The 25061-nt window shown below is 45.3% G+C and overlaps 1 protein-coding gene across 1 annotated transcript in view; it reads left to right on the forward strand.

Moving 5' to 3' along the window:
* The window catches only part of LOC145408923 (uncharacterized), a 56195-nt gene extending 34770 nt beyond the window's left edge, over nt 1-21425 (forward strand). The window contains exons 2-15 of the mRNA XM_080279504.1: nt 2522-2622; nt 3426-3569; nt 4366-4477; nt 5929-6097; nt 6550-6688; nt 7355-7558; nt 7703-7821; nt 9853-9920; nt 10404-10487; nt 10941-11135; nt 14061-14576; nt 17845-18042; nt 20697-20846; nt 21312-21425. Of these exons, the coding sequence (XP_080135630.1) occupies nt 2522-2622; nt 3426-3569; nt 4366-4477; nt 5929-6097; nt 6550-6688; nt 7355-7558; nt 7703-7821; nt 9853-9920; nt 10404-10487; nt 10941-11135; nt 14061-14576; nt 17845-18042; nt 20697-20846; nt 21312-21412 (2300 nt within the window). The 3' untranslated portion in view covers nt 21413-21425. The remainder of the gene's footprint in view (nt 1-2521; nt 2623-3425; nt 3570-4365; nt 4478-5928; nt 6098-6549; nt 6689-7354; nt 7559-7702; nt 7822-9852; nt 9921-10403; nt 10488-10940; nt 11136-14060; nt 14577-17844; nt 18043-20696; nt 20847-21311) is intronic.
* The last annotated feature ends 3636 nt before the right edge of the window (nt 21426-25061 follow it).

The following is a 25061-nucleotide window of genomic DNA, read 5'->3' on the forward strand; positions in this document are numbered from 1 at the left end:
GCTTTTGACATCATGTACTATCGTCGAGAGAGAAGTAAATTAATCGCCTACCTATCTGTCTTTCTATCTATTGCCAGACGCTTCAATTCCGTAAGGGGTGGCCACAAACAAATCGTCTCCATGTCGCCCTGTCCAACGTCATTTCACCGCCCTGCTGCCAGGTCACACACACCTTCTTTCATATACCTCTCTACTACACCCTTCCATCTCATCGCTAACCCGTAAAATAAATTGTTCTCTACCATGTTCCCCACACCTCGAGAAGGAAAATACTGAAAGAAGAATTTGAGACTGGCTGTTATCATTTTTCCTGTGACTATGGACTGAGGGAAAGGTAAACTATGGCCAGGAAATGCGTCCCTTATCGAGTGGGCCGCACAGTATGGGTCGCGGTGGTGGTGGTGGTGGTGGTGGGAATGGTGGTGGTGGTGGTAATGGTGGTGGTGGGAATGGTGGTGGCGGTGGTGGTGGTGGTGGTGGTGGGAATGGTGGTGGTGGTGGTGGTGGCTGTGGTGGTGGTGGGTAAATATTGGAGTTGAGGCTTAATGTCACAGGCGATACAACAGGCAAAGATAGCGATTGGGTAGTGATAGACTTTATAGTGAAATATCAACAATGACGAGAAGTGTTATCTATTAAAGAGAGAGAGAGAGAGAGAGAGAGAGAGAAATTGAGTGTATGTTCAAACCTGACGAAGATCTACGTCTTTCAGTTCAGTTGATGGCCAAGTGTAAGCAGAGTAAAGGGTTGATTTAACTAGCAACCCAGGAGACTCATTCCTACCTCATAACTAAGGTTCATCAAATTTCATGCAACCACGACTTAACATTAGAGTTATGGGATTAGCCCAGTTCCATCAGGTGATAATAGACTGATATTATTTACCCCGGGTACATAGGAACAACTTTAAACTCAGAAAAATCCCTCAGACTGAAGTGCCACAGACAAACGATTTTATTTAAGTACAGGAGAGAGCTCGTAGAAATGAAGTACTTAACCCTTCCATGTCTCGTGTGAACTTAAATTCTATAATATAGCTTGATTATATTAGAAAAAAAAAAGTCACTGCATTGAAAGAGATGAAAGGGACTACTGGGTTGATGCGTGTGTGTTTGCGTGAGGGTAAATGAAACGATCCTTCAGAGTAATGGAATATGTGACAGAGTGGATATTTTTATGTCTGACCCTTCACTCCCCCACCTACACCCACATACACCCATCTACTGCCTCCACCACCCACCTACACCCACCTACTGCCTCCACCACCCACCTACACCCGCATACACCCACCCATCTACTGCTTTCCCCCACCCACATACACCCACTTACTGCCTCCGCCACTCACCTACACCTACATACACCAACCTACACCTACATATTCTCACCTACAACCGCCTCCTACCATATACACACCCACCCACTGCCCCCACCACCACCTACCCCCACCTACCTACCTCCCCCACCACATACCTCCACCCACCACAACCACACTTCCCTCCACTTAAAACCACATGATCCATCCACTTATCTTCCTCTTCCCATCCACTCCCCCTTCCCTTTCTCTTTTTTGCACTCCTCCCATCTCCCCCCCTCCCCTCCCCATTCTCTCCCCAACGTTCCTGCTCCTCTCTGATTGCTCTTCCTCCCTACCCATCCCCGTCCTTTCGCCCTTATTTTTCTCCCTCACACACTCTCCTTCTCTTCCTCCCTTCCTCGTTCCCTGCATCCCTCCCCTTCCAGCCCCTGCCATTCCTCTTCCCTGTCCCTTCTTACCGATCCTTTCTCTTCCCTGTTCCCTCTTCATTCCCTTCCCTTCCTCCTTCCTCTTCCATTTCATCTCCCCCTCCTTCCAGCCTCTCAGCCATTTCCCTTCCGTCCCTCCTCACATTCCCTTTCACATCCTCCTATTCTTCACCTTCATCCCTCTCCATCCCGTTCCTCTCTTCCTCATTCCAACCCACCAGCACCCTTCTCCTCTTCCATTCCTCTTCCTTCCTCTTCCTTTCTCTCATTCTAACCTCTCCCACTCCTCTCCCCCTCTCTCTCGGCCCCCACCCTGGGCCTCTGAGTAAGCATAATAGCGGGTCATCATCATTCCCCGGCCACTGATCGAGCATTGCAACGCCACGGTACTGCTCTCACTTCCTGTCCCCCCACCCCCACGTGTGTGTGTGTGTGTGTGTGTGTGTGTGTGTTCCTTTGATGATGATGATTCAGTCGCCCTGTGATGTGGGCTACTCTGTGTGTAACTGTAGCGGCTGACTTAAGGTGATGCTGCTGCTGTTGATGATGATGATGATGATGATGATGATGATGATACTCTCTTATGTTGTCTGTCTTGTTCGTTGTGTAGCTGTTTGCATAGGAAGATGGTGATGATAATGATGGTGATGATAATGGTCGTGATGATGCTATTGATAAGGACTTTAATGTATAATGATGAAAAGCTACAACTAATAACTATTTTAATGACATACACATCTTGGCATCTAGTGTAGTGTATCGTGTGTGTTGTTTGCAGCGTGTGGCGTGTGTTACTTCCCTATGGAATACCAAGGCATCTTCGCCACACAGTCCAGCATCTCCAGTATATCAGAAGGCACCGTGCACGAGTACTCACAGGTAAGCCTCCCTTACTCTCACCTGCAGAAGCTCTCTAACCCCTTACAGCTCGACGCATGGACGGAACCGTATTTTCGTCGGGTAAGGAAGCTCCCTAGCACATCTTCCATAGCGACTTATTTTTGGATATGGCTGGTTATTATCATTTGGTTCGCAATCCATGCAGGGTGTGGCGATATTGGAAGGATTTATATGACAGAGAATAGGACAGTAAGGTGTAATAAGCAAAATAAGTCGATTATGAAAAGATGTTAGGAAGCTTCCTTTACCGTCGAGAATACGGGCTTAGGTGTAGTCTGATTAGTGGGTCGATGTGGTTATAGTTCTTTCATCTTAACTTGGCTCAGATTTTCGTCATTATGCAGTTTATTTCACTTAGCTCAGTCGAAGAACACAACACTATGGCTCTTCCTTCTTTCCATAGCACTTTTTCGTGACTAGCATCATTTTGCAGTGCTAGTCTAGAATATGACAATGTTACGGCTCTACATCCTTTCCATAGCACTTCTTCGTGACCAGCACCATATCCCAGTGTTCCCCTATTGCCACAACTCAGCATTCAAGATGGAGTGATTTTAGGCCAAGTTTATATGAGTAGAGCATAGGGGGAGGGATTAGCTATCTATCTGTCTACCTATCTACCTGCCTACCTCTCTGTCTGTCTATCTGTCTATCAATCTATCTGTCTATCCATCTCTTTGCCTACCTAGCCACCTACCTACCTATCTGTCTTTCTATCCATCTATACATCTATCAGTCTGTTAACTCATCCATCTACCTTCCTCTCCACCCATCTCCCTCAGGTAACCATTCTCCCAGACGGCATACCTGTGTGGGGCGTATGCCACAAAAAATTCGCCAATAACGTGATTCTGCGAGACCCAACGGGGGGCGAGGACTGCTTCAGGTGTTTCCGCATCGCACTCCACTCCGGCAACGTCATACAGGTACGGACTAGTGGATTTAGGCGCCTCAGGGTGGATGTGGAAGATGTGGAGCTGCTGGAAGTGGAAGGGGTATCAGTTTGGGAAGAAGAAGAAGGGTTAGACTTAGCTTTTTAAAGGTCGTGATAGTGGATGGCCGAAAGCGTAAAAAAGGATGTTAGAAAATCAGAATGGATGTGGAGTGGATGTTGGGTGGATGTGGAGATTCTGAAAGTGGAAGCAACGTATGGATGTGGGTGAAAAATCGAGGATCTGAAAGATGTTAGGCTGGATCAGGATGGAATGTAGTGGATCAGAATGAATGTGGAGCATGTGGATGTGTTATAAATAGGGGATATGTGTGGATGTTGGTGGGGGATCGATTTAGTGGACGAGAGGATGTGTAGAAAGGATGTTACTGATGTTGTGCGTGTTTGGAATGGCTGTGAATTTATACTGCTTTGTGTAGGTATGATTTTTAAGAATTGGGTGCCTGTAATTTGAAGCATGAAGTGTGTGTGTGTGTGTGTGTGTGTGTGTGTGTGTGTGTGTGTGTGTGTGTGTGTGTGAACAATATCTATCTGAGTTTCTGTGAGCCAAACATAAAAATTGCCTCTATTCTTTTCACAATTGTGTGTGTGTGTGTGTGTATAAGTATTTCAAAAACTGTTTGAAAATTACACATTATGAATTGAATGATTTTATTTGGATATAAGAAGGCAATAGTGCTTTAATATATTCCAAATCTCCTCCTCCTCCTCCTCCTCCTCGTCCACCTCCTCCTCTTCCTCCTCCTCTTCCTCCTGCTCCTCCTTCACAGATCCACACAGAGGGACTGAATAAGTGTTACTCCACCGAGACAGCCGCCATCCTCACCTGTCCTACACTCCACTCTATCCAGACCAGGAGGGCCAGCGAAATTATGCTTTACAGTGAGTAGTAGTAGTAGTAGCAGAAGTAGTAGTAGTAGTAGTGGTAGTAGTAGTAGTAGTATCTTTATTATCTGGTCTTCTGTTTTTTTATAACATGCTTCTGAAATACCGCTACTACTCCACTGTTTTTTTTTTTTCCTAGCTTACCTCAGAAATGCTACTGTAATTTAGAGAAAATACCTTACTTATTAAATACTGATGTGGTATCGAAGTGTGAAAAGTGGACCTTGAGTTGGGGAGAAATGCAAAAGATTCTAATGGTTATTATGAGATTCGTAAAAACATAAATAGGAGTCAGAATTATAGATAGAAAATACAACAGCAGAGTATGTGAAAGGTTTGTTATGAGGGAGAAATTATATGCAGTGTAGGGGTAGGAATTATTGATAGAGAAAACAGCAGTAAAGTGTGTGAAAGTTTTGGCATGAAGAAGAGAGCTATAGATATGAATTAAGGGAGACACTCTTTATTTTGTTGGTAAAAAATTGTCTTCTTTCCTTGTGGTAAAGTATTTTGCATACAGCATCTTATGGTGTGGTGTTGTGAAGTCAGGAATAAGTGTATGTGGTGTCAAGTAGTATGGTGTGGTGCTGTGGTGTCAGTGTGGTGTGGTGTCAGGAACAGGAGTGTGGTGTGGTGTCAGGAACAAGAGTGTGGTGTGGTGTCAGGAACAGGAGTGTGGTGTGGTTTGAAGTAGTATGGTGTGGTGCTGTGATGTCAGGAACAAGTTCATCGTGTGGTATGAAGTATTACGGTGTGGAGTGTGTTTAGGGGTGCCAATGTGGTGACGTCATAAACAGGTGGGGGGGTGCCAGGTGTGACGCGAGGGACGAGTATGTAAGCAACTTCCTAGTGATGCAACAGGAAGGAATGTGGCGGGGAGCAGAGGGGCCTTGAAGCCCGGCCAGACGCAACACACGAGTCCGGGTTGCCATGTGTGACGTCACCTGTGTTGCGTCTCACCAGATGATCCTTATGGCTGTGTTTTGGTCAGTTTAAGAGGCTCCCTCCTACCTCTAAGGCTTACTGTTTTATATCTGTGCATGTAACGTCAGAGATGGCAAGGTTTAACCCGCCGTGGTTTGAATTCACAAGGGCCCCGAAAGAGACTGTATGGAACAATTTATTTAACATTGAATTGAGCGTGTGACTCATTTCATTGGGCGTGCTGCTTATTAGTTCATCACCATCATATTCCTTCCATTCCCTTGCCTTCCGAACCCTACCTCACACCACTTGCAAATAGGAGAAAGAGGCGAGATATGATGATAATGATGATGATGATGATGATGATTACATGTAGAAAATGTACAAGGGAATAAAACACTGTAATATCGAATACGAATTGCTAAGGAAAAGATAGTGGTATACCTCTTCATGCTAAAGTGGATAAGACTGCAGTTGCTACGTTGACCTCTGTTGACCTCCCCCTCTCTCCCTTCCCCCGCCAGAGTCTCGCAGCTTCACCCAGGACGGCCTTATCGATCGTGTGTTCTGTCCCATCAGCGGGCGGTTCCGTTTCACCTACGATGTGAACGACGGCACCGAGAGTTCAGTGGAGTGTCCTGAACCAGCATCTGAACTCTCCAATTGTCCCAAGGGTTCAGAACTTCAGCTTAGGTAAGATTATATTCGTGCTTTTTATAATACTGGCTTCCATCGTTGTAATAAAATTGTCAGGTCTGATGCATCCTCTACGTAAGTTCGTTGTGTCACTTTTATTTTTTATTTCTTTCCTATTTCTCCCAGGTTGATATATTAAATTTATGAGAGACTTTTCCTGGTTGCCTTTATAGATTTCGTAACTTTTTCTTAAGCGATTTATTCTGTACATCACCCATCAATAGCCGTCTCGTATATTACGGTATTAATGCCAACTATGTGTATATTATTGTTGTTGTTTGGTGTATATATGTTTAGATGGATAGATAAACAGAAGTGTCCCGGTACATCACGCAAAATAATCTTCAGTACTACACAAAATAAATCGCTAAAGGAAAGATGTTGCGAGTCCCTTATGTCTATGAGAACGTAACCCTAAACCTACGTGTTCTTTTTCGTGTTGTGCACAGGTTCCGTCGGTGTTCATTCGGTGAGTTGAACATGGGTCTGCGGTGCCTGGGTGACTGGCGGGGCTATGACGGGAAGCACTACCTGGCCTTGTGGGACCCGGCCGTCACATCACACAACCAGCCTCGATACCGCTGTGCTGTAAGTGCTGCATCGTACTGTCACAGCCAAAACTTCATCGACAGTCCCCTTCTGTCACTGTGTCCCGCCTTCCCTGTTCCCATTCCACATCACACAACCAGCCTCGATACCGCTGTGCTGTAAGTGCTGCATCGTACTCGCACAGCCAAAACTTCATCAACAGTCCCCTTCTGTCACTGTCTCCTATCATCCATCCCATTCCTCCTCGAAAGACAGAGAGTATTCTTCCTTCTCATACTTCTTAACTGTGTGCTTCGCATTACTGTCACACAAAAATTCATGTAACACCTTCATCACACTCGCTAGGGAAATAAGAGCGATTTTTTAGGTATCATGATTGTACCCTTGTGGCAGTATACGTAGAAATGACTTTATGTGGAATTTTAGTGACACTGAAGTTGTGTATATTTGTGAGACTTAAGCTATAGCGGTTTTGGCCCAACTTGGATCTTCCTGAAATGTGAGGAGAGAGAGAGAGAGAGAGAGAGAGAGAGAGATGGTGGAAGGAAGTAAAATGCTAGTCACGAAACGAAAGTGTTATGAAAAGGAAAGGATATGGAGCCGTGTTATTGTCTTTTCTGCCAGTGAACGTGAAATAAGGCAGAGAGAGAGAGAGAGAGAAACTGAGAGGCTTTCTGACCCACACCCTCCTCGTCCCCTCCCCAGATGTACTCTGAGGATGCCACCAATGGTCGCGTGCACCTTAGCTTCAGTATCGACGCCACGTGCACCAACCACCTCCACTCCCCCTACGACGGCTATGAGACCATGGTGCTCACCCCCCTCACGCCCCCCGCGCCCCCTGCCGTCGTCCACACCACCGCCTGCGTCTTCCCCGCATGGTCGCAGGGCGCATGGCAGCATCTGAAGGTAATTTGCATTCTGGCGTAGAGTTGATTGTATGTAACTTCTGTGTAGGGTAGCTTTTCACCTTAGAGATGCCTTGTTACCTGAGTTTTCAAGAGGTAAAAGTTCATGGATCTATCTGTTTGTCTATCTATCTATCTAACACAGATTGACGGCAATGAACTGTGGATTGAAGACGGAGCGGCGGACAAGAAATACCACACCCTCTGTCTCTCCCAACACGCACCTCACGGGGAGAGGTATGCACTCTACTCCACATCACAGTGGTAAGTTTAAAGTTCCTCCTTGTTCACACTAACCTCTACAATCACCATCAAAAGTGTCTTCTTCTTCACAGCCATCTATATAGACAAGTGCTCGTGGGCACTTCGGGCCCCTCGTACTTGCTCCTGCGGAGGGCTCTCGCGCTGCTGTAGTTTATTTTAGTCGTATCTATGGGCAAAACATTCTACGGAGATCCTATGCCGGGCGCCAGGAGCGGCGTTTTTGGGTCAAAATGTGATCGCTCATTAAATATAGTAAAAGTTTTTCAGTCGTGATGGGACCAAGTTTTTTCACATCAGCGAATTTTTTGTGATTTCTGTGCCAATTTTGGTGCGATTTGAATGTGTAGTTTATGCTGCCCAAAACACACACACACACACACACACACACACACACACACACACACGGCTAGTGCTATAGTATACTAGAAGTTAGCTACAGTAATCGTCAAAAGTTTCCTCTTGTCTGCACCTATCTATACGTCACAGTTGGGTGTCAGAAAGTAGTGTTACCTACAATTACACCATTTCTGTTATAAGAATAAGACTGACATTTGGGAAAGCTGGTAATCTCAGTCCTTCGTATACACAACAACTGGTCAACTGTGGAACTGTATTTTTGTCATTCCCTCTTCCTTTGACCTCCAGTCTTTTAGAGGCAATGTGTCCAAGCACCTCGAAGTGAAGTAATCTTGAGTCTCCTTCTCTTTTATTCGTTCCCAGCCTTTGCGTTTGTCTATTTGCATTATCACTCCCAGGCGTCTGTAACACTCTCAGCTGAGTGAAATCGTCTGGCGTTAGCTGGCGTAAAATACAAGAGTTCTTCTGACCATGAAAGGGTTAATGCATCATCGTTAACCCTCTTACGAACAGGAATGACTCTGGTATTTTGGTCCGGCAAATGCCAGACGATTTTATGTCCGCTGAGAGGGAGTCGTTGGAGCCTAAGAGTGTTACAGGAACAAGCGTGTCTGTTGACCACATGACCTGCGTCGGCCCATGAAACCGTCAAAGAGAGGTCGTAAAAAAAAAAAAAGAAGAAGAAGAAGAAGAAAGAGAGAGAGAGAGAGAAATAAAAGAACACGGTGAGCCAAGGGATGGTTAGGCTTGGCTGGAAATTTGGCAGGGGATGGGGTTGGGGTAGGATTTTGTACCGTGTGAAAGTGGATGTTGTTGGAAATGGTGTGAGTGCAGAGAGGGTTTATATGAAAACATCCTCCCATCGGGGGTCGGGGGTCGGGGGTCGGGAGGAATAACTCGGCGTGGGGGACAACGCATGGGTAGGACGAGCTGAAATCGTGGTGGGGTGGGAAGGGGGCCATGAGAGCAAACCTTGTGAAGATGGTTACTGTTGGACTAATTGAGTGTATTGGAGGTTTATTTCAAAGTTTTCTCCACCGCTAACTAGAATGAGATCAGCTGGCAATGCTCTCTCATTTGCCTGCCGCCTTGACACGCAAGTACAGCAATAAACAAAAGTCTGCAGGCAATCTTCTCCATGCATTCCAGTCTCTTTCATATTTCACATTCCACATCAAACGACAAAGAGTATTCTTCATTCTCATACTCTTTTGTTGTATGCTTCTTATTGTCATCACACGAAGTTAGTTTGTGCAACGTCGTCCATTACCACAGCCGATAGAGAAGTGTGGGAAAACATTTGCCTATGACTGTGCCCATCATACCTGAAGCCCTGAGGTAACAGGTGTATCAGTGGCGCCATCTTCCGGTTCCTCTGTGAGCTCATTAACCTGCAGTGGCTCCAGGTAAACAGTTACGGTGAAGCTAGTCCCCGTAACAAAGTGTCAATCCGGTTTTCACGGCGACGTGACTGTGGCCCGAGGGTGCTGGCTGCCTGATTGGTAGATTAGAGTTATACATGTCTGGCTGCCTCTATTCATTATGTGTATATATAAAATCATTCACTTCCTTTCTCACTCTCAGTCGTATTTATGACCCTTTATGATCTCTCTCTCTCTCTCTCTCTCTCTCTCTCTCTCACCTCCTAACTCACTTTCTCTCTCTCCCCTACAGCGGCGAGGATGAGTTCACGTGCCTATGGATCAAGAAGCGAGCAGTCAACGTGATGGAGTACCAGATGGGTGAGTGTAGCAGTCAGTATCCCACGTTACCCTCCATACACCCAATTATTTTTCGATTTTCTTTACGAGATTATGCTTTCATGATGCATTGATAAGAAGCGTATACAAGGGAATCCTGCTAAATGATAATATTATGTTCATTCTAGTCGTTCTGTTTTCACCACCTGCATCTCAGACTCTTGCGTTATGCCCAACTTCGATTTAACACCCCATCTCACCCGTTTTGACTCCCTAACCACATCCTGACTCTATTTTCTTACCCACGCCCAATCCCAACTCTGTATCTCACTTAACATCATCCCAGCCCGCCTCAAACTCAGAGTCCTTACCCCACCACACCTAATCCCTAATCTCACCCCACTTCACCCCAATTCTGACTACGTACCCCACCTCTTCCAGCCCTTCAATTCTTACCCCAACGCACCCCAGCTCCCTCACATCACCCCCATCTGACTCCAATTCCTCTTTCTTACCCCCCAACAGCCGCCTTCCCTGCCAATCAGTACAACGCCTCAAGGATCTGCTCTGACGATATGTTTAGAGGGCAAAGTTGGACCACGCAAGGAAGTAAGTAGATGTTGTCAGTGTTCGTGTGTATTTTGTGGTTTTGTTTAGTTATTGATTGACTGGTTAATATATACATTCATTTCTTTGTAGTGTCTTATTCAGTTCTCTCTCTCTCTCTCTCTCTCTCTCTCTCTCTCTCTCTCTCTCTCTCTCTCTCTCTCTCTCTCTCTCTCTCTCTCTCTCTCTCTCTCTCTCTCTCTCTCTCTCTCTCTCTCTCTCTCTCTCTCTCTCTCTCTCTCTCTCTCTCTCATATAGTATAGACCAGCATCTGTCTGTCGATCCATTTATCTGTCTTAATTTGTCTGTTCATCTGTCTGTCTGTCTATCCATCCATCCATTCATCCATCTATTTATCAGTCTACCTATCCATCCATCCATCTGTCTATCTATCTATCTATCACTCTGCCTATCCCACAAACATCATTCTATCTCAACCTTCCCTTCTCCCACCAGGACTGGCCCCCGAGAACCTGTCAGGGTGTCCCATTACAGGTGAATATACAGGTGTGATTCCGGACGCCCAAGAACTGTGTGCCAAGCTGTCCTCAGACTGCAAAGACCCACAGCACATGCACTACACCGTCTCCTCCTGCTTCAATAAGACGGAGGTGTATGAGGGTGAGTACTGCGGGGAGAGGGAGGGAGTGTGTGTGTGAGAGAGGGGGGGAATGAAGGAGGGAGTCAGTGTGTGTGTGTGTGTGTGTGTGTGTGTGTGTGAGAGAGAGAGAGAGAGAGAACTAACCCTTTCACAACGAGGACGTGCATTATTTTCAGTCTTTCTCCCATCACACATTTTTCTTCACAGCAAGTCGGCCGCCTCGTAGTGAAAGGGTTAACCACTCTGCATTTACCGATTCAATTTTTGTTTTCATTTATTATTATTATCAATATTATTATTATTGTTATTATTATTATTGTTGTTTTTAGTACTGGTGATGGGAAAAAATATTCAGGCTTTTGTTTCCGGTAAATTTTGAGGTTATGGGCGTCACTTCTTTGGCTATTTCGGCATTTTTTTGTGATGATGATCATGATGGTGGTGGTGGTGGTGGTGGTGGTGGTGGTAGTAGTGGTGGTGGTGATAATGATGATGATCGTGGTGGTGGAGGTGGTGGTAGTGGTGGTGATGATGATGTTGATAATGCTGATGATCGTGGTGGTGATGGCGATGGTGATGGTGGTGGTGGTGACGGTGATGGTAGTAGTACTGATGGTGATGATGATGATGATGACGTTGATAATGATGATGATCATGGTGGTGGTGGTGGTGGTGGTGGTAGTGGTGGTGCTGGTGATAATGATGATGATCGTGGTGGTGATGGTGGTGGTGGTGATGGTGGTGATGATGATGATGATGGTGATGGTGGTGGTGGTGATGATGATGGTGGTCGTGGTGGTGGTGATAGTGATGGTTGTGGTGGTGATGGTGATAGTAGTGGTAGTCGTGGTGATGATGGTGATGATGATGATGATAGTGATAATGCTGATGACCGTGATGGTGGTGATGATGGTGATGATGATGGTGATGGTGGTGGTGGTGATGATGATGATGGTGATGGTAGTGGTGGTGACGGTGATGGTAGTAGTACTGGTGGTGATGATGGTGTTGATGATGATAATAATGGTGTTGATAATGATGATCGTGGTGGTGGTGGTGGTGGTAGTGGTGGTGGTGGTGATAGTGATGATAATGATGATGGTGGTGGTGGTGATGGTGATTGTAGTGGTAGTGGTGATGATGATGATGATGATGGTGATGGTGATGGTGGTGATGATGATGAGGGTGATGGTGATGATGAGGGTGATGAAGGTGATGGTGATGATGATGAGGGTGATGAAGGTGATGCTGATGATGATGAAGGTGATGATAATGATGGCTGTATTTTTCTTGCGTCTGCTTAGGTTAGGCCGCTTTGTTTGGTATGGTTAGGTGAGGTTGGGTCTGTTACATTTGGATTAGTTAGAAGGACAGTTTAGGATGTTATATTTAGTTAGGCAAGGTAGGTTAGACTAATGAGGTTAAATTAGATTGTGTTGGGTTAGATTTGCTGGATTGTTAGGTTAGATTATATGAAGTTAGGTTAGGTTAGGCATGCTAGATAAATTAGGTTAGGTTTGCCCTGGTGTACTTAGATTAGGTCAGGTTAGATAGGGTTACGCCAAGTCAGTTAAGTTTGGTAAGGTCAGGCATGGTTTGGTTAGATCTGAACGAATTTGATTAAGTTAGGGTTGGTTTGGTTAAGTTGGTAAGGCCAGACTTGGTTTGGTTAGATCTGAATGAATTTGATTAAGTTAGGGTTGGTTTGGTTAAGTTGGTAAGGTCAGGCTTGGTTTGGTTAGATCTGAATGAATTTGATTAAGTTAGGGTTGGTTTGGTTAAAGTAATGTTTCTTTTCCTCTGTTTAGTTTTAGCCTCGTTCGTTAGGTCATATTAGGCGAGGTTAGAATCGATTCATTGGCATAGATTTGGTAAGGGGAGGTAATTTTGTGCAATATAAAATGGCTAAATAAAAATTCATTTGAAATTTGATAACAGTGGCGCCCCTAACCTCATGCCTTACCATTAATTCCTACTGTATATCTAGGCATCATCTGCTCTCATGGAACCCACTAACTTACTAACACTGTATTGGCATGTGTATTTTTCATCAGTTTAATACTAACATGTAACTCATGATTAATATTAACAGTTTCTGCTACCACCTATAAAACTAGTGTAGTGAAGGAGTGTGGTGTGAAGTGGTGAGATATTGTGGTGTGGTGTGGTGTGGTGAGATATTGTGGTGTGGTGTGGTATGGTGTGATGGCGTGTAGTGTGGTATAATCATTTGTAGTTTCATAGGGCTATAGCTTAGTGTGGTACTGTGGTTTGAGTGTGGTGTAGTCAGCGATGGTGTGGTGTGGTGTTGTGTGTCATGGCATGGTGATGTGATGTTTTGTTATGGTGTGATGTGGTATTATTACTGGTGGTGTGGTGTGGGGGCGGGTATGGTTTATAAACGGTGTAGTCTGTTGCTAGTGTTGTGGTGGAGTATAATTACCGATTGTGTTATGGTGAAGTGATGTGAATGTGTTTTAAGCAGCAGTGGTGTGGTGTGGTGTGGTGATGGTGTAGTGAGTGTGGTATAAGCATTATGGTATAGCGTAGCATAATCGTTGGTGTTGTGGTGTGGAGTTGTATAGTGCAAGTCTGGTGTGAGTATAGTATAATAATGACATTGTGATGTGAGTAATTAATTGTGGTTTGGTATATCGTGGTGTGATATGCTATGGTGCCGTGTGGTACGGGCGTGGAATAAAATGTGGTGTGATATAGTGTGGCATGGGAAGGCATAACTAGAAGGACGGTGGTGGCAACATCAACACCAGGAGAAGGAGAAGAAAGGGGTGAGTTTGGAATAGTGAAAGATGATACTAAGATGAGAGGACGAGTGAACGATGCTAAGAGAGGAGTGTGTTGTGGTATAGTATGATGCAGGAGAAGGAGTGTGGTATGATACGGTGTGGTATAGTGTGGTATAACCAGTAGTGTGATGGCAACAGCAGGAGGAGGCGAGATTGGAATTGTAGAAGACGACTCAAAGGTGAGAGGGCCGAGTGTGCGACGCCATCAGAGGAGCGTGTATGGTGCCTATGATGTGTTTGACTTCGCACCGCATCTGCCACACCGCACCACACGCCATGCACACCGCCACTCCACCCGTCGCCCCACCTGGGCCTACACCCGCGCCGCCGAGCTGGGATGGACTTCAGAGGCGCAGTTTACAACCATAGGAGGGACGCAGGGTAGACGCACGAGGGACAAAAGGCCCAAGCGAGTCTATGTGTTTCCGGACGACCAGGCTCCGACACGAGGGATACTTGCACAGGCGCAGACACAGGCCCAGCCACGTGACCTTCCCGATCACGTGCTGGCTTTAGAGGGTCAGCAGAGGGCACGTGATCTCCCTGACCCCGTGCTGACCCAACCCTCCACCACTCGCCTGCCCAGCCCACACGAACGTCCCTTCTATGTCCGCGTGGAGTCGGAACAACAACAACAGTCCGACTGGGAGCATCTGAGAGGACTCCACCCAGTCACCATCGAAGGTCAGGACGTTGATTCACAAGCAACTTACGATTGATTCACTTTCGTGACTAAGATTTGTTTTGCAGTAAAGACAAGGAGAAAAACGTACAGAATTTTACCAAGTCTGTTGTTCTTCCTGCATAGCCAAGAGATGCTTTAGTAGGGAGAACAAGGATTGGAAAGTACAGAATCCCGCCATGTCTCTTGGAAAAACAGTCTTAGTTACGATCAAATTCCTTTCGTAACTAAGACGTTTTAACAAAAAAGACAAGGAGGAATACAGAATCTTTCTATATCGCTTGCTGTCACTGTATATGCCGGTCTTAGTTACGAGAGGAAAATAATCGTAAGTTATTTTGTGAATCTAAGGGAAGAGTGTCCGCCGTGGCACCCACCATAGCTGCCTGGCACATCCCTGACACCGGCACCCGCCCCTGTAGCACCGCCAGCACCGCCACCCGTACCGTCGCCCGCACCGTCAGTGTCACACCCGCACGCTTACTGTCTCTGCCCCTCCCCACCTCCCGCCTGTTTCGCTCATGACCCAACCCCCTTTCCCGCAAAGCACACACACACACACACACACACACACACACACACACACACACACACACACACACACACACACACACACCGTCACTCCCACGTACGCCATCCTCTCCCCACTCCCACCTTAGTCTCCACCCCCTATCCACCCCACTCCAGTTTTCGTTGTGTGGGGGGGTGACTCACGTAATTTAATCGTCATCCTCTGCACCGTTTTTCCCTGTGGTCGCACCTTCTCACCCCACAGTCCTAGGGCAGCATTGTAAGTGGAATAGAAGGCTACGTGACACCTTTTCTTTAGCGATTTAGTTTGCGTATTACACCTTGACATTCTCTTGTGTGTTACTTTGCCTTTTTAATACTGACATGGCATAAATTACATACAGGATAATACTGAGGTGTAATGTGTATACTAAATCGCTAAGGAAAAGGTGTTCAGACATCTTCAAGGCCACTTAGAATACGTCTCTCAATCACAGGGCCAGGGATGAGGGTCTGCATGCTGTACCCTCACTTAACATCACCTGATACACCTGAAGAATACACATCACTACACTTCACCTCTCCTCACCTCACGTCAGTCACCTCCCCTCCCCTCCTTCACATACAGGGGCACACATTACCTCACAGCATCCCAGTCACATCACGCACAGAACACATTTATCACCTCATTAAACCTTATTTCCTAGATAATACCAAATCTTTTCACCTCATCTCATCACAGCATCTCACACGCGTAATACACTAGGATCACCTCACCGCATCTCATCTCATCTACACACACACACACACACACACACTCATATCATAGTCAAGGACACATTCTTATAACGGAGCCCACTAGACAAACAAACATAACGGGCGATTGTTTTCATGCATTATAACACGTCTTTCTTACCAGTGTATTTTTATATATCACACCTTATCCCCTTGCCAACAATGATGTCTGTTTCTCTTTCACACACACACACACACACATTTTGAGGTATACAGCACACTTTTACAGGCAAATTGACGACGAAAAATGCTTGTGTATACTTCACCTCAATCATCCCCCCGTGTATGACTGACTTACACAGGAATGTCTATATTTCACTGGACTTCTGTTGATAGTTCTCCTGCTGTTATGCTTTCCTGTTTTATGATGATGATGATGATGATTAATTAGGTCTGTGATAATGATGATGATGATAATTACTAAACCTGACACAGAATGACATAAGCCAGTCTGAGTTAATTCTGAGGAATGATGACACAGACGTTCAACTTTTAAGACCTTGACTCTTGGCAATTTTGATGTCATTGAATTTATATTATTGAAATCACTAAATCATGACGTGGAGAAAAACTACCTCTTCCTTGACCTCACACCGACCCACATCCACCCCTCTGACCACCGACACTTCACGCTACATTGTTCTTACCAATTTATTTTTTTTTTATTTTTTTCTACTCGCTGCCTGAGCAATTGTTTCGGTGTTGTAACATTTGATTTCCTTCGTTTATGCGTGTGTAGTGCGTCTGAGTGTGGTTGTTATCGTTGTTGTTGTTGTCTGTTGTTGTGGGTTTTGTCGTGGCTGTATTGCTGTTGTTGTAGTGGCTGTAGTGACTGTAGTGCTGTTGTAGTGACTGTAGTGCTGTTGTAGTGGTTGTAGTGCTGAGAAGTGTGCAAAGTGTGGCTTCACGCTTATTCAGGGGCTTAGCTGACTTGCATGATCGTACTTTCACCATTTTTTACGCTAATTGCCAACCGAACTCTTACGGTGTTATGTCGTCTTTTCAGCTTTCAGTGCATGGACTCTTTTCTTTAAACTGTCCAGGATTAGTATTATGGTTATTAGTAGTAGTAATTAAACAGTATTCAACTTTCTTGCATTAAGAGTAAATTGAATGATGATGATGATGATGAACTACCCTACCTTGCTTACTCCCTGCCTCCTACTTACCTTGCACCTCTCCAACCCAGGGAACTCGAGCGATAGATCAGGAAGGGAAATTCTCAAGTGCCCGGTAATTTTAAGAGAGAGAAAGTGGCGGGGCATCAAAGAGAGCCCTCATTTACTCTGGCAGCGTTGAGTGTGGACGGGATATTGGCCGTAAAGAGAATGTTTTATTGGGAAACAGGGGTGTGGTTAGAAAGCTGGGAGGGAAAAAGAGGTTGTGAAAAGAAGAGAGAAGAGAAATAGGCCCTACTACCGAGAGTATATGAGGCTTAGTTGCTATATTCTGTCCACTTTTACCTGGCCTAAAATTGTCATGTTTCTTCAGACTACTTTTCTCATCCTTGTCTACCTGCCTATCCCCTGCTTACCTGCCTCACTCCTGCCTACCTTGCCCACCCCCTACTCATCTGCCTTACCCCACTTTCCTCATCTTTGCCTGCCTGCCTACCTGCATCACCCATGTTCATCCATCTCACCGCCCCCCATCCCCCTGCCACCTGTCTCACCCCTACCTGCTTTTGTTATTCCCTATACCTGCCTCTCCCTAACTCCAACTCCTCTGCCTCAACCCTGCTTATATCTCCCACATCTGCCTATCTGTCTCTTACCTACCTGCCTCACACATCCACTCTTTCTCACCCCTGCACCCTTCCTCACCCCTGCCTTATCCCCACTCATCCATCCCACACTCACTTACTTGTTTCACCCCTTCTGTTCTTTCTCCCTTTTGTACACCTGTCTCACCCCTACAAGCTGCCTCACCCCTGCCTAACCCCTGCCTACCTGCCTCACCCCCCAGAACGTGAGTACCGGTGCCTGGGTCAGTGGTCGGAGGGTGGAGTTATGTACACGTTCACCCACCGTCGTGATGTGGACACCTATGAGTGCTTCGCAGGGGTGGTGGTCAGCCTCAACGAGATCTTCATTATAGAGGCCGGCACCAGCTGCATGAGGGGACTGCAGCCACTCGCACACGGCATGAAGCTCGTCAGGCAGGGTACGTGTTAACACCTGGCTATCCTTTACCTTCAATTTCGTCTCTCGTCAGGTAGAATGTGTGTTACAGTCATGCTTACCTTTCCCTACAGTTTCGTCTCGTGAGGTAGAATGTGTGTTACAGTCATGCTTATTTTCCCATTCATTTCCGTCTTTTGTCAGGTAGAATATGTTAGTCATGCTTGTCTTTCCCTTCAGTTTCGTCTCTCGTCAAGTACAATGTGTTTTACAGTCATGCTTACTATTCCCTTCAGTTTCGCGTCTCGTCAGGTAAAATGTTGTTAGTCATGCTTGCCTTTCCCTTCAGTATCGTCTCTCGTCAGGTAGAATGTGTGTTACAGTCATGCTTACGTTTCCCTACAGTTTCGTCTCGTAAGGTAGAATGTGTGTTTCAGTCATGCTTATTTTCCCCTCCAGTATCATCTCTTCTCAGGTAGAATGTGTTCGTCATTCTTACCTTTCCCTTCAGTTTCTTCTCTTTGTTTATGTATGGTATTTCGATCATAGTTCTCTCTCTAGTGAAATTTCAGGTAGGGTGGGTGTTACGGCCACGCTTACCATTACCTTGAACTTCACCTCTCTAATTGGTCTGGGCAGGTGTTACGATCCTGCTTACATCTTTCCTGAAGTTCGTTTCTCAAAGTTATGGCAGTTCCACCTTCTCACTCTGATCATTTGTCATCATATACTTGAGTGAGATGATGGGGTACACACAGGTTTGAATCCCCAAGAGGCGAATGGAGGTTTTTTCAAGAAGCAGTACCACCAGAGACCTTTGCCTGTCAGTTTGGTGGGTGGGTGGGTGGGGGTTCCTGGTATGCTATCCTTGTCTTCGTCTCATAAATTAGATACCATAGTCTAAGTCTTCTAAGCAACAAACAGCCTCTAAAGGACCATTAGATTTGTTGTTTGCTGTTCTTTATATCGATACCTACTGTACCCTTAAACGAACTCGGTCCTTATTCACTTCGGTTAAAGAAGCTCCCAAACACCTTTTCCTAAGCGATTTATTTTGCTTATTACACCGTACTGTCCTCTTTTGTGTTACGTGAATCATTCCAGCATCACCATACTCTGCATAAATAAATATACAAAAGGATATTAACTAGCCATAACCTAAATCGCTAACGAAGAGGAGTTAGGGAGCTTCCTCTACTGACGAGAATACCAGCTTTAGACTTCGATAGCCTAACCTCGGGCCCCAGAACATCAAAGGCGTCAGTGTGAGATTGGCTTAGTGTTTGATATTCGTATCTCCAAACACTCACTTTATGTCTGCTGTTTGCTTTGTTGATTGCCCTGTTGAAGTGATGGTGATGATGATGATGATGATGATGATGGTAATGGTGATAATGTTGATGATGATGATGGTGGTGATGGTGATAATGTTGATGATGATGGTGGTGGTGGTGATGGTGATGGTGATAATGTTGATAATGATGATGGTGTTCTCTTTATTTCTTCATTCGTTTTTCTTTTGTTATTATTTTTTCCTGTGCATGACCCACTGTATTTGTCTCCACATCCCCTTTAACTCCTGCCTCATTGACGTCATGAAGCCACTCCCTCCTGCCTCACCCGTGCTTCACTCCTGCCTCACTCCTGCCTCGCCCCTCTTTTATTTATTAATTTTTTTAGGGTAGTTAGTGGCAAGAGATGAGGTTTGGCCAAGGAGGTACAGTAGGTGAAATAGTAAATAATGTTTGAGTATAGATGTATGGGGTAAGTTGCGTGCCCCGCCCTTCTACCTCACTCCTCCCTCCTTCGTAACCCCTACCTCCCTCCCTCCCTCCTTCTTAACCCCTACCTCCTTCCCTCCCTCCCTCCCTCCTTCGTCACCCCTTCCTCTTTAATGCTGCCCTTATCTTGACCCCTCCCATCCACTCTGCCTCGCCCTGCTCGTCCTTCAGTATTCACCTCCCTCTGACACCATTTCGCGTTTCCTCCATCTTTTTCCTTTTCCCGAATTTCTTCCTTCTCTCCCTCTACACGTCCTTCACTCCTCATTGTTCATCTTCCACTTCTTTTATTTTCCTCCTCGTTCCCTTCTCTGTGTTCTTCCTTTCATACACCTCCTTGTTCCGCCTTTCCTTCTCCGTCTATATCCTCCCCATTTATTCCATAGATTCTGTTCTTTCTTATCTTCCTGTACCTCACATCGGCTCTGTCCTTTCCTCTCCACTTTCTTATGCTTCTTTCTAATGTATTATTATTCCTACCATTCCTTTGACGTTATTCCCTCTCCATTGGTGTGTTTTTTTTTTCCTCCTCTTACCTTCCCCATCGATCTTTCATACATTCATTGTCGTCTTTCAACATATCCCCTTACATCTTCCTCTCCCCCTAATTCTCCAACTTCCTCATCCGTCTTCTCCCCTTCTTCCTCATTAGCTCATCTCTCTCTCTCTCTCTCTCTCTCTCTCTCTCTCTCTCTCTCTCTCTCAACAACAACGCACTTCCTCGTGTCACTCCTTCCGCCACCATCAACTAACCCCTCTCCCCTTCTCCCCACCAGCCACCTGCAGTGAGAGAGAGGCCAGAACGTCAACCCCCCCGTCAACTAATTCTTTCCAACTTCCTCCTTCCCGTCATCTCCCCTCTCCCGTCTCTCCTTTCTACCCCATCAACTAACCCCTCTCCCCTTCTCCCCACCAGCCACCTGCAGTGAGATAGAAGCTAGGACGTCAACCCCGCCACCACCCCAGCCCAACCCCTCCGCCTCACGTCATCCCTGGTGGCCCCCTACAACCAAGAACCCCTGGGTGAAGAAAACCACGGAGCAGCCCCCAGCGTGGAACAATGAGAGTGAGTGTGGACGCTTTGTTTACATCTCACCGAACGCGGCCTCTCACCACAACCTGATTTATATGTCCCGGTTGAATTACATGAACCTTTGTTATGATTTGGAGTCTCCTTGGTTACTATGGTCTGTTTGTTTTCACCCGTTTGCATGAAATTCGATAGGCCATGATTATGAGGGACGACTGAGTGTCCTTGGTTACTAGTCAAATCGCCCCACCACTCTGACTGTACTTGGCCACCATCTGAGCTGCAATAGGCCTGGGATCTTCGTTAGGTTAGAACACACACTATGGCCGTGGTTCAGGGGTTGACAGATAGATAGATAGGCAGGTAGATAGATAGACAGACTCACAGACAGACACTGATAGATACGGGTAGATATTAATTCTCAAACTTCTACGGTATAAGGTTTTCGTCCTAATGTATATGCTTTTTTTTTTTTTTCCAATGTTTTTGTTTTGTTTACAGTCTCACGGGCAGCCCACTCCAGCGGTGCAGTGAACACCAGGACATTGCTGACCTCCCTGCTGACCGCGCCCCTGCTGCTGCTGTGGCTGACCTACTCGTGATCACCCCCTCCCCCTTCCACACACTCAACCTCACACCCCACATACTCACCCTCACACCCCACATACTCACCCCCACGCCCCACACACCTCACCCCCTCTATTCGTTATGATTCTGTTCACCCCCTTTCATTCTCCCTTCTCTTCAGTATTGTCATCTACTCCCTCTTTTCCTCCCTTCGTCTCCCCCATGCATTTCCTCCCCCTCCATCTCTCCTTCCTCATCATTCCTTTTTTCTCATCAATTTTCATACCTGCTCCTTCTCTTCCTCCCCTCATCTCCCCCTTAGTTCTCACCCCCCTCCTTCTCTCCTCCCCTTCATTCTCCATTAACTTCACATTAGGTCTGCTACAAAACCTGACATTCTTATCGGAGGGAGAGTGAAAGCCAGAATATACCCTTCCTCACGCTGGCGAAGGATGAGTGGGGTTGGGGTGGGTTCATGCATAAATAACAGAATACCACATCATTCATATTGCAAGCACCCGTGTTATTGCTGTGATTTTTTTTCATTATATGGATACGTAATATCATTTGGTCTTCAGGGGAGTCGTGTGTTTGTAATTATTCATATACATATCATTCAGTCACCATTTATTATATCATTGCCTTATATTTTTTGTGTGTCGTGTTCATTCATCTCTTTTTTTCGTTTTCATTCATGTCTTATTAGTTTTCCAAGTCAGTCAGCCTTGTATTTTTTCGTCATTTTTATCTTTTTTTTTTATGTCTGTCGTCCACGCATTGTTTTTTTTTATCGTGTCTGTTATTATGGCATTACCAACAGTATTTGTATCTCTCAGTTCTATTGTATGATACGTTATGATATGGCGGGCTGGGAGTCTTTTCTGGTCTGCCCCTGTTTGCTTCTAGTCATCCTTCTTAATTCATAGAGATCACTTGCTTTTAGAAGAGAGAGAGAAAGAGAGAGTATTCATTATGGAAATTATTTATATTCGCCTTCCTAATCTGAGTAAGGAAATTCTTTTATTTGGTTAAACTGAGGAAACACATTCTTACCGTAGCTGAGTAAGGAAGTAAGGGAAAAAAATGGAAGTCATAGCTAGTGTTAAATAAGATGCGATGTCCAGTGAAAGTGAGAGAGTGAGTGAGCGAGTGAATGTTCATGGGTCCCAATCTCGTCAGCTTAGAGGGCTTCCTAACGCCTATCTTAACCAGTTTATTTTCGCATATGGCCTGGTACTATTCGCCTTTATTTTGTTCATGCAGTCTATGTCGATGTTCATAAAAATAACGCGAGAACACTGAAATTTCCTTCGATATTTAAACAATCAAAAGAGGTGATAGAAAGCTTCCAATGGCTCGTAGCAAATTTTTCCTAGCGACTCATTCTGCTTATTACACCTCTTGTATTTTATTAGTGTACAGTATGCGACATTAAAACGATATAACGAAGACACACGAGGATTTTAGGGTGTGATACAAGGGAATTTTGAGGTGTGATATGCAAAATAAATCGCTAAGGAAGAGGTACCACGAAGCTCTCTGTGACACTTAGTAAATCATCCCTAAGCTCTGAGAATTATAGCCCAATATTGTGTGTTTTTAAGCAAGTGTCACCCAGGCCCGTATTCTCATTGGCTGAGGAAGTTCCCTAACACCTTTTCCTAAGCGATTTATTTTGTTCATTGCACCTGTATGTCCTCTTATGTGCAACATAAATCCTTCCAATATCGCCATACTCTTCATAAATAACGTTCAGAAGAAAATTACCCAGCCGTATCCAAAAATAAATCGTTAAGGAAGAGTGTTAGGGAGCTTCCTTAACAGACCAGTATTCACGTCGGATGAGGAAGCTCCCTAGCACCTTTTCCTAAGCGATTTTTTTTTTATTACACCTTTCTGTCCTTTTCCGTTACACAAATCCTTCCAATATCGCCATACTCTGCATAAATAACGTTCAGAAGACTATTACCCAGCCATATTCCAAAATAAATTGCTAAGGTGTGGGTGTTAGGGAGGTTTCTAAACAGACGAGGATTCTGTACGAGCCCCAGTCATCCCTGTGCTACCTGTCTTCTCAGTTGCCTCACCGACAGTATTCCTTCCCGTACACGAGTCTTACTAACAGTAGGTCATAAGTTCTAGTCACGCCGGATCACTGTATAGGAAGCTGAATGTCATGTATATATCTGTATGTCTAAGGACAGTGTGTTAGGTGGCAGTCTGGGCTCCGTTGCGCCTTTTATTTGTCGATTTATTGTGACTATTACACCTTTGATAGTCGTTCTTTATACATTTTTAAACCCTCGGAAGCTTTAGAAATTGATTGAAAAAAAAATGGTGTAGCATGGCAAATAAACTACTAAGGAAAAGACGCTGCGAAGCCCTGTATGCCATCTAGACTACGGCCCTGAAAGTCACCACTATTAATGTCTTATGTATATACACAGGTTTTGTATTGAAGGAAATGTGATTATCGAGTAAGGAATTCTATATATCTCGCCTCCATGACTCCCGAGGCTGAGATGGCCAGTCCCCCACCACCTGACAATCAGCTGGTTTTTGTTTACACCTGGAAGAGCACGTGTCAGTTTTTGTTTACACCTGGAAGAACACGTGTCAGTTTTTGTTTACACCTGGAAGAACACGTGTCAGTTTTTGTTTACATCTGGAAGAGCACGTGTCAGTTTTTGTTTACACCTGGAAGAACACGTGTCAGTTTTTGTTTAACCTGGAAGAACACGTGTCAGTTTTTGTTTACATCTGGAAGAGCACGTGTCGGCCATGCCTTATCAAGCCACGCTCGTCGTTGTGTTCATTCGTTACCAGTGCGTTGTAGGGCCTGACATCCCATCCTGTTATGACCAAAGGTAGTTCCCTCGTTAATTAATAAACCAAACATCTCTGTGGGGTGTTGGCTCTACAGTGCGGTTTAGGCTCTGTGTTTATATCCACGTGCTCCTCACTCTTCCAGAATGGTGATGCTTTCCCGGACGATTTTATTCAGCTTAGGACAGAGCTGTGTAGGAAAGGTGAATGCCGCATCTAACCTCTCCAGTTGGAAGAGCCTCAACTAGACTGATATCGTGTGCAGATGGCAAGAGGAAAATAAATACAGAAACGCCAGATAGATGCGGGATTATGATGATCTTCTCTAGAGCGAACCACCTCGCGTACGAAAATCCTTAGGGGGCGATTGACTGACTGGGCCGGTCCTAGAGATATCCCCGCTTCTAAAAATGGTGGACAGTGACGTACAATTTTAGCTATATTTTGTTACATCCAGACGATTTTTGTTAAGCCTCTCCTGAACTGAAAAAAATCGCTTGTGGACAGCAAGAATGAAAGAGACATCACCGTACTGAAGAAGTTACCTTGTGAGTATGCGTCGTGTTCTAAGTGGCTGTGGAGATATTGTAACACCTTTTCTGTGGCGATTTATTCAGCACATTCCCTAATATATTATGTAGTTTTAAAGGTTACATAGTTTGCATCATTAACGTACAAGAGGATACTAAGGCGTAATGTGCGGAATAAATCGGTAAAGAAGAGTCGTCACGCCATCTCGAAAGCCACTGGTAAGGTGTGTGTGTCAGGTGGTGCCCCAGTAGCCAGGTAGTGTGTACAGGTTGTAAATATTGTAATGATTTGAGTATGTGATAACGATTTGTATATGGTTGTATTAAT

This window comes from Coenobita brevimanus, chromosome 79 (genome assembly GCF_032717465.1).
Source record: "Coenobita brevimanus isolate Jiangsu-jjx chromosome 79, ASM3271746v2, whole genome shotgun sequence".
Taxonomy (NCBI): Eukaryota; Metazoa; Arthropoda; class Malacostraca; order Decapoda; family Coenobitidae; genus Coenobita; species Coenobita brevimanus.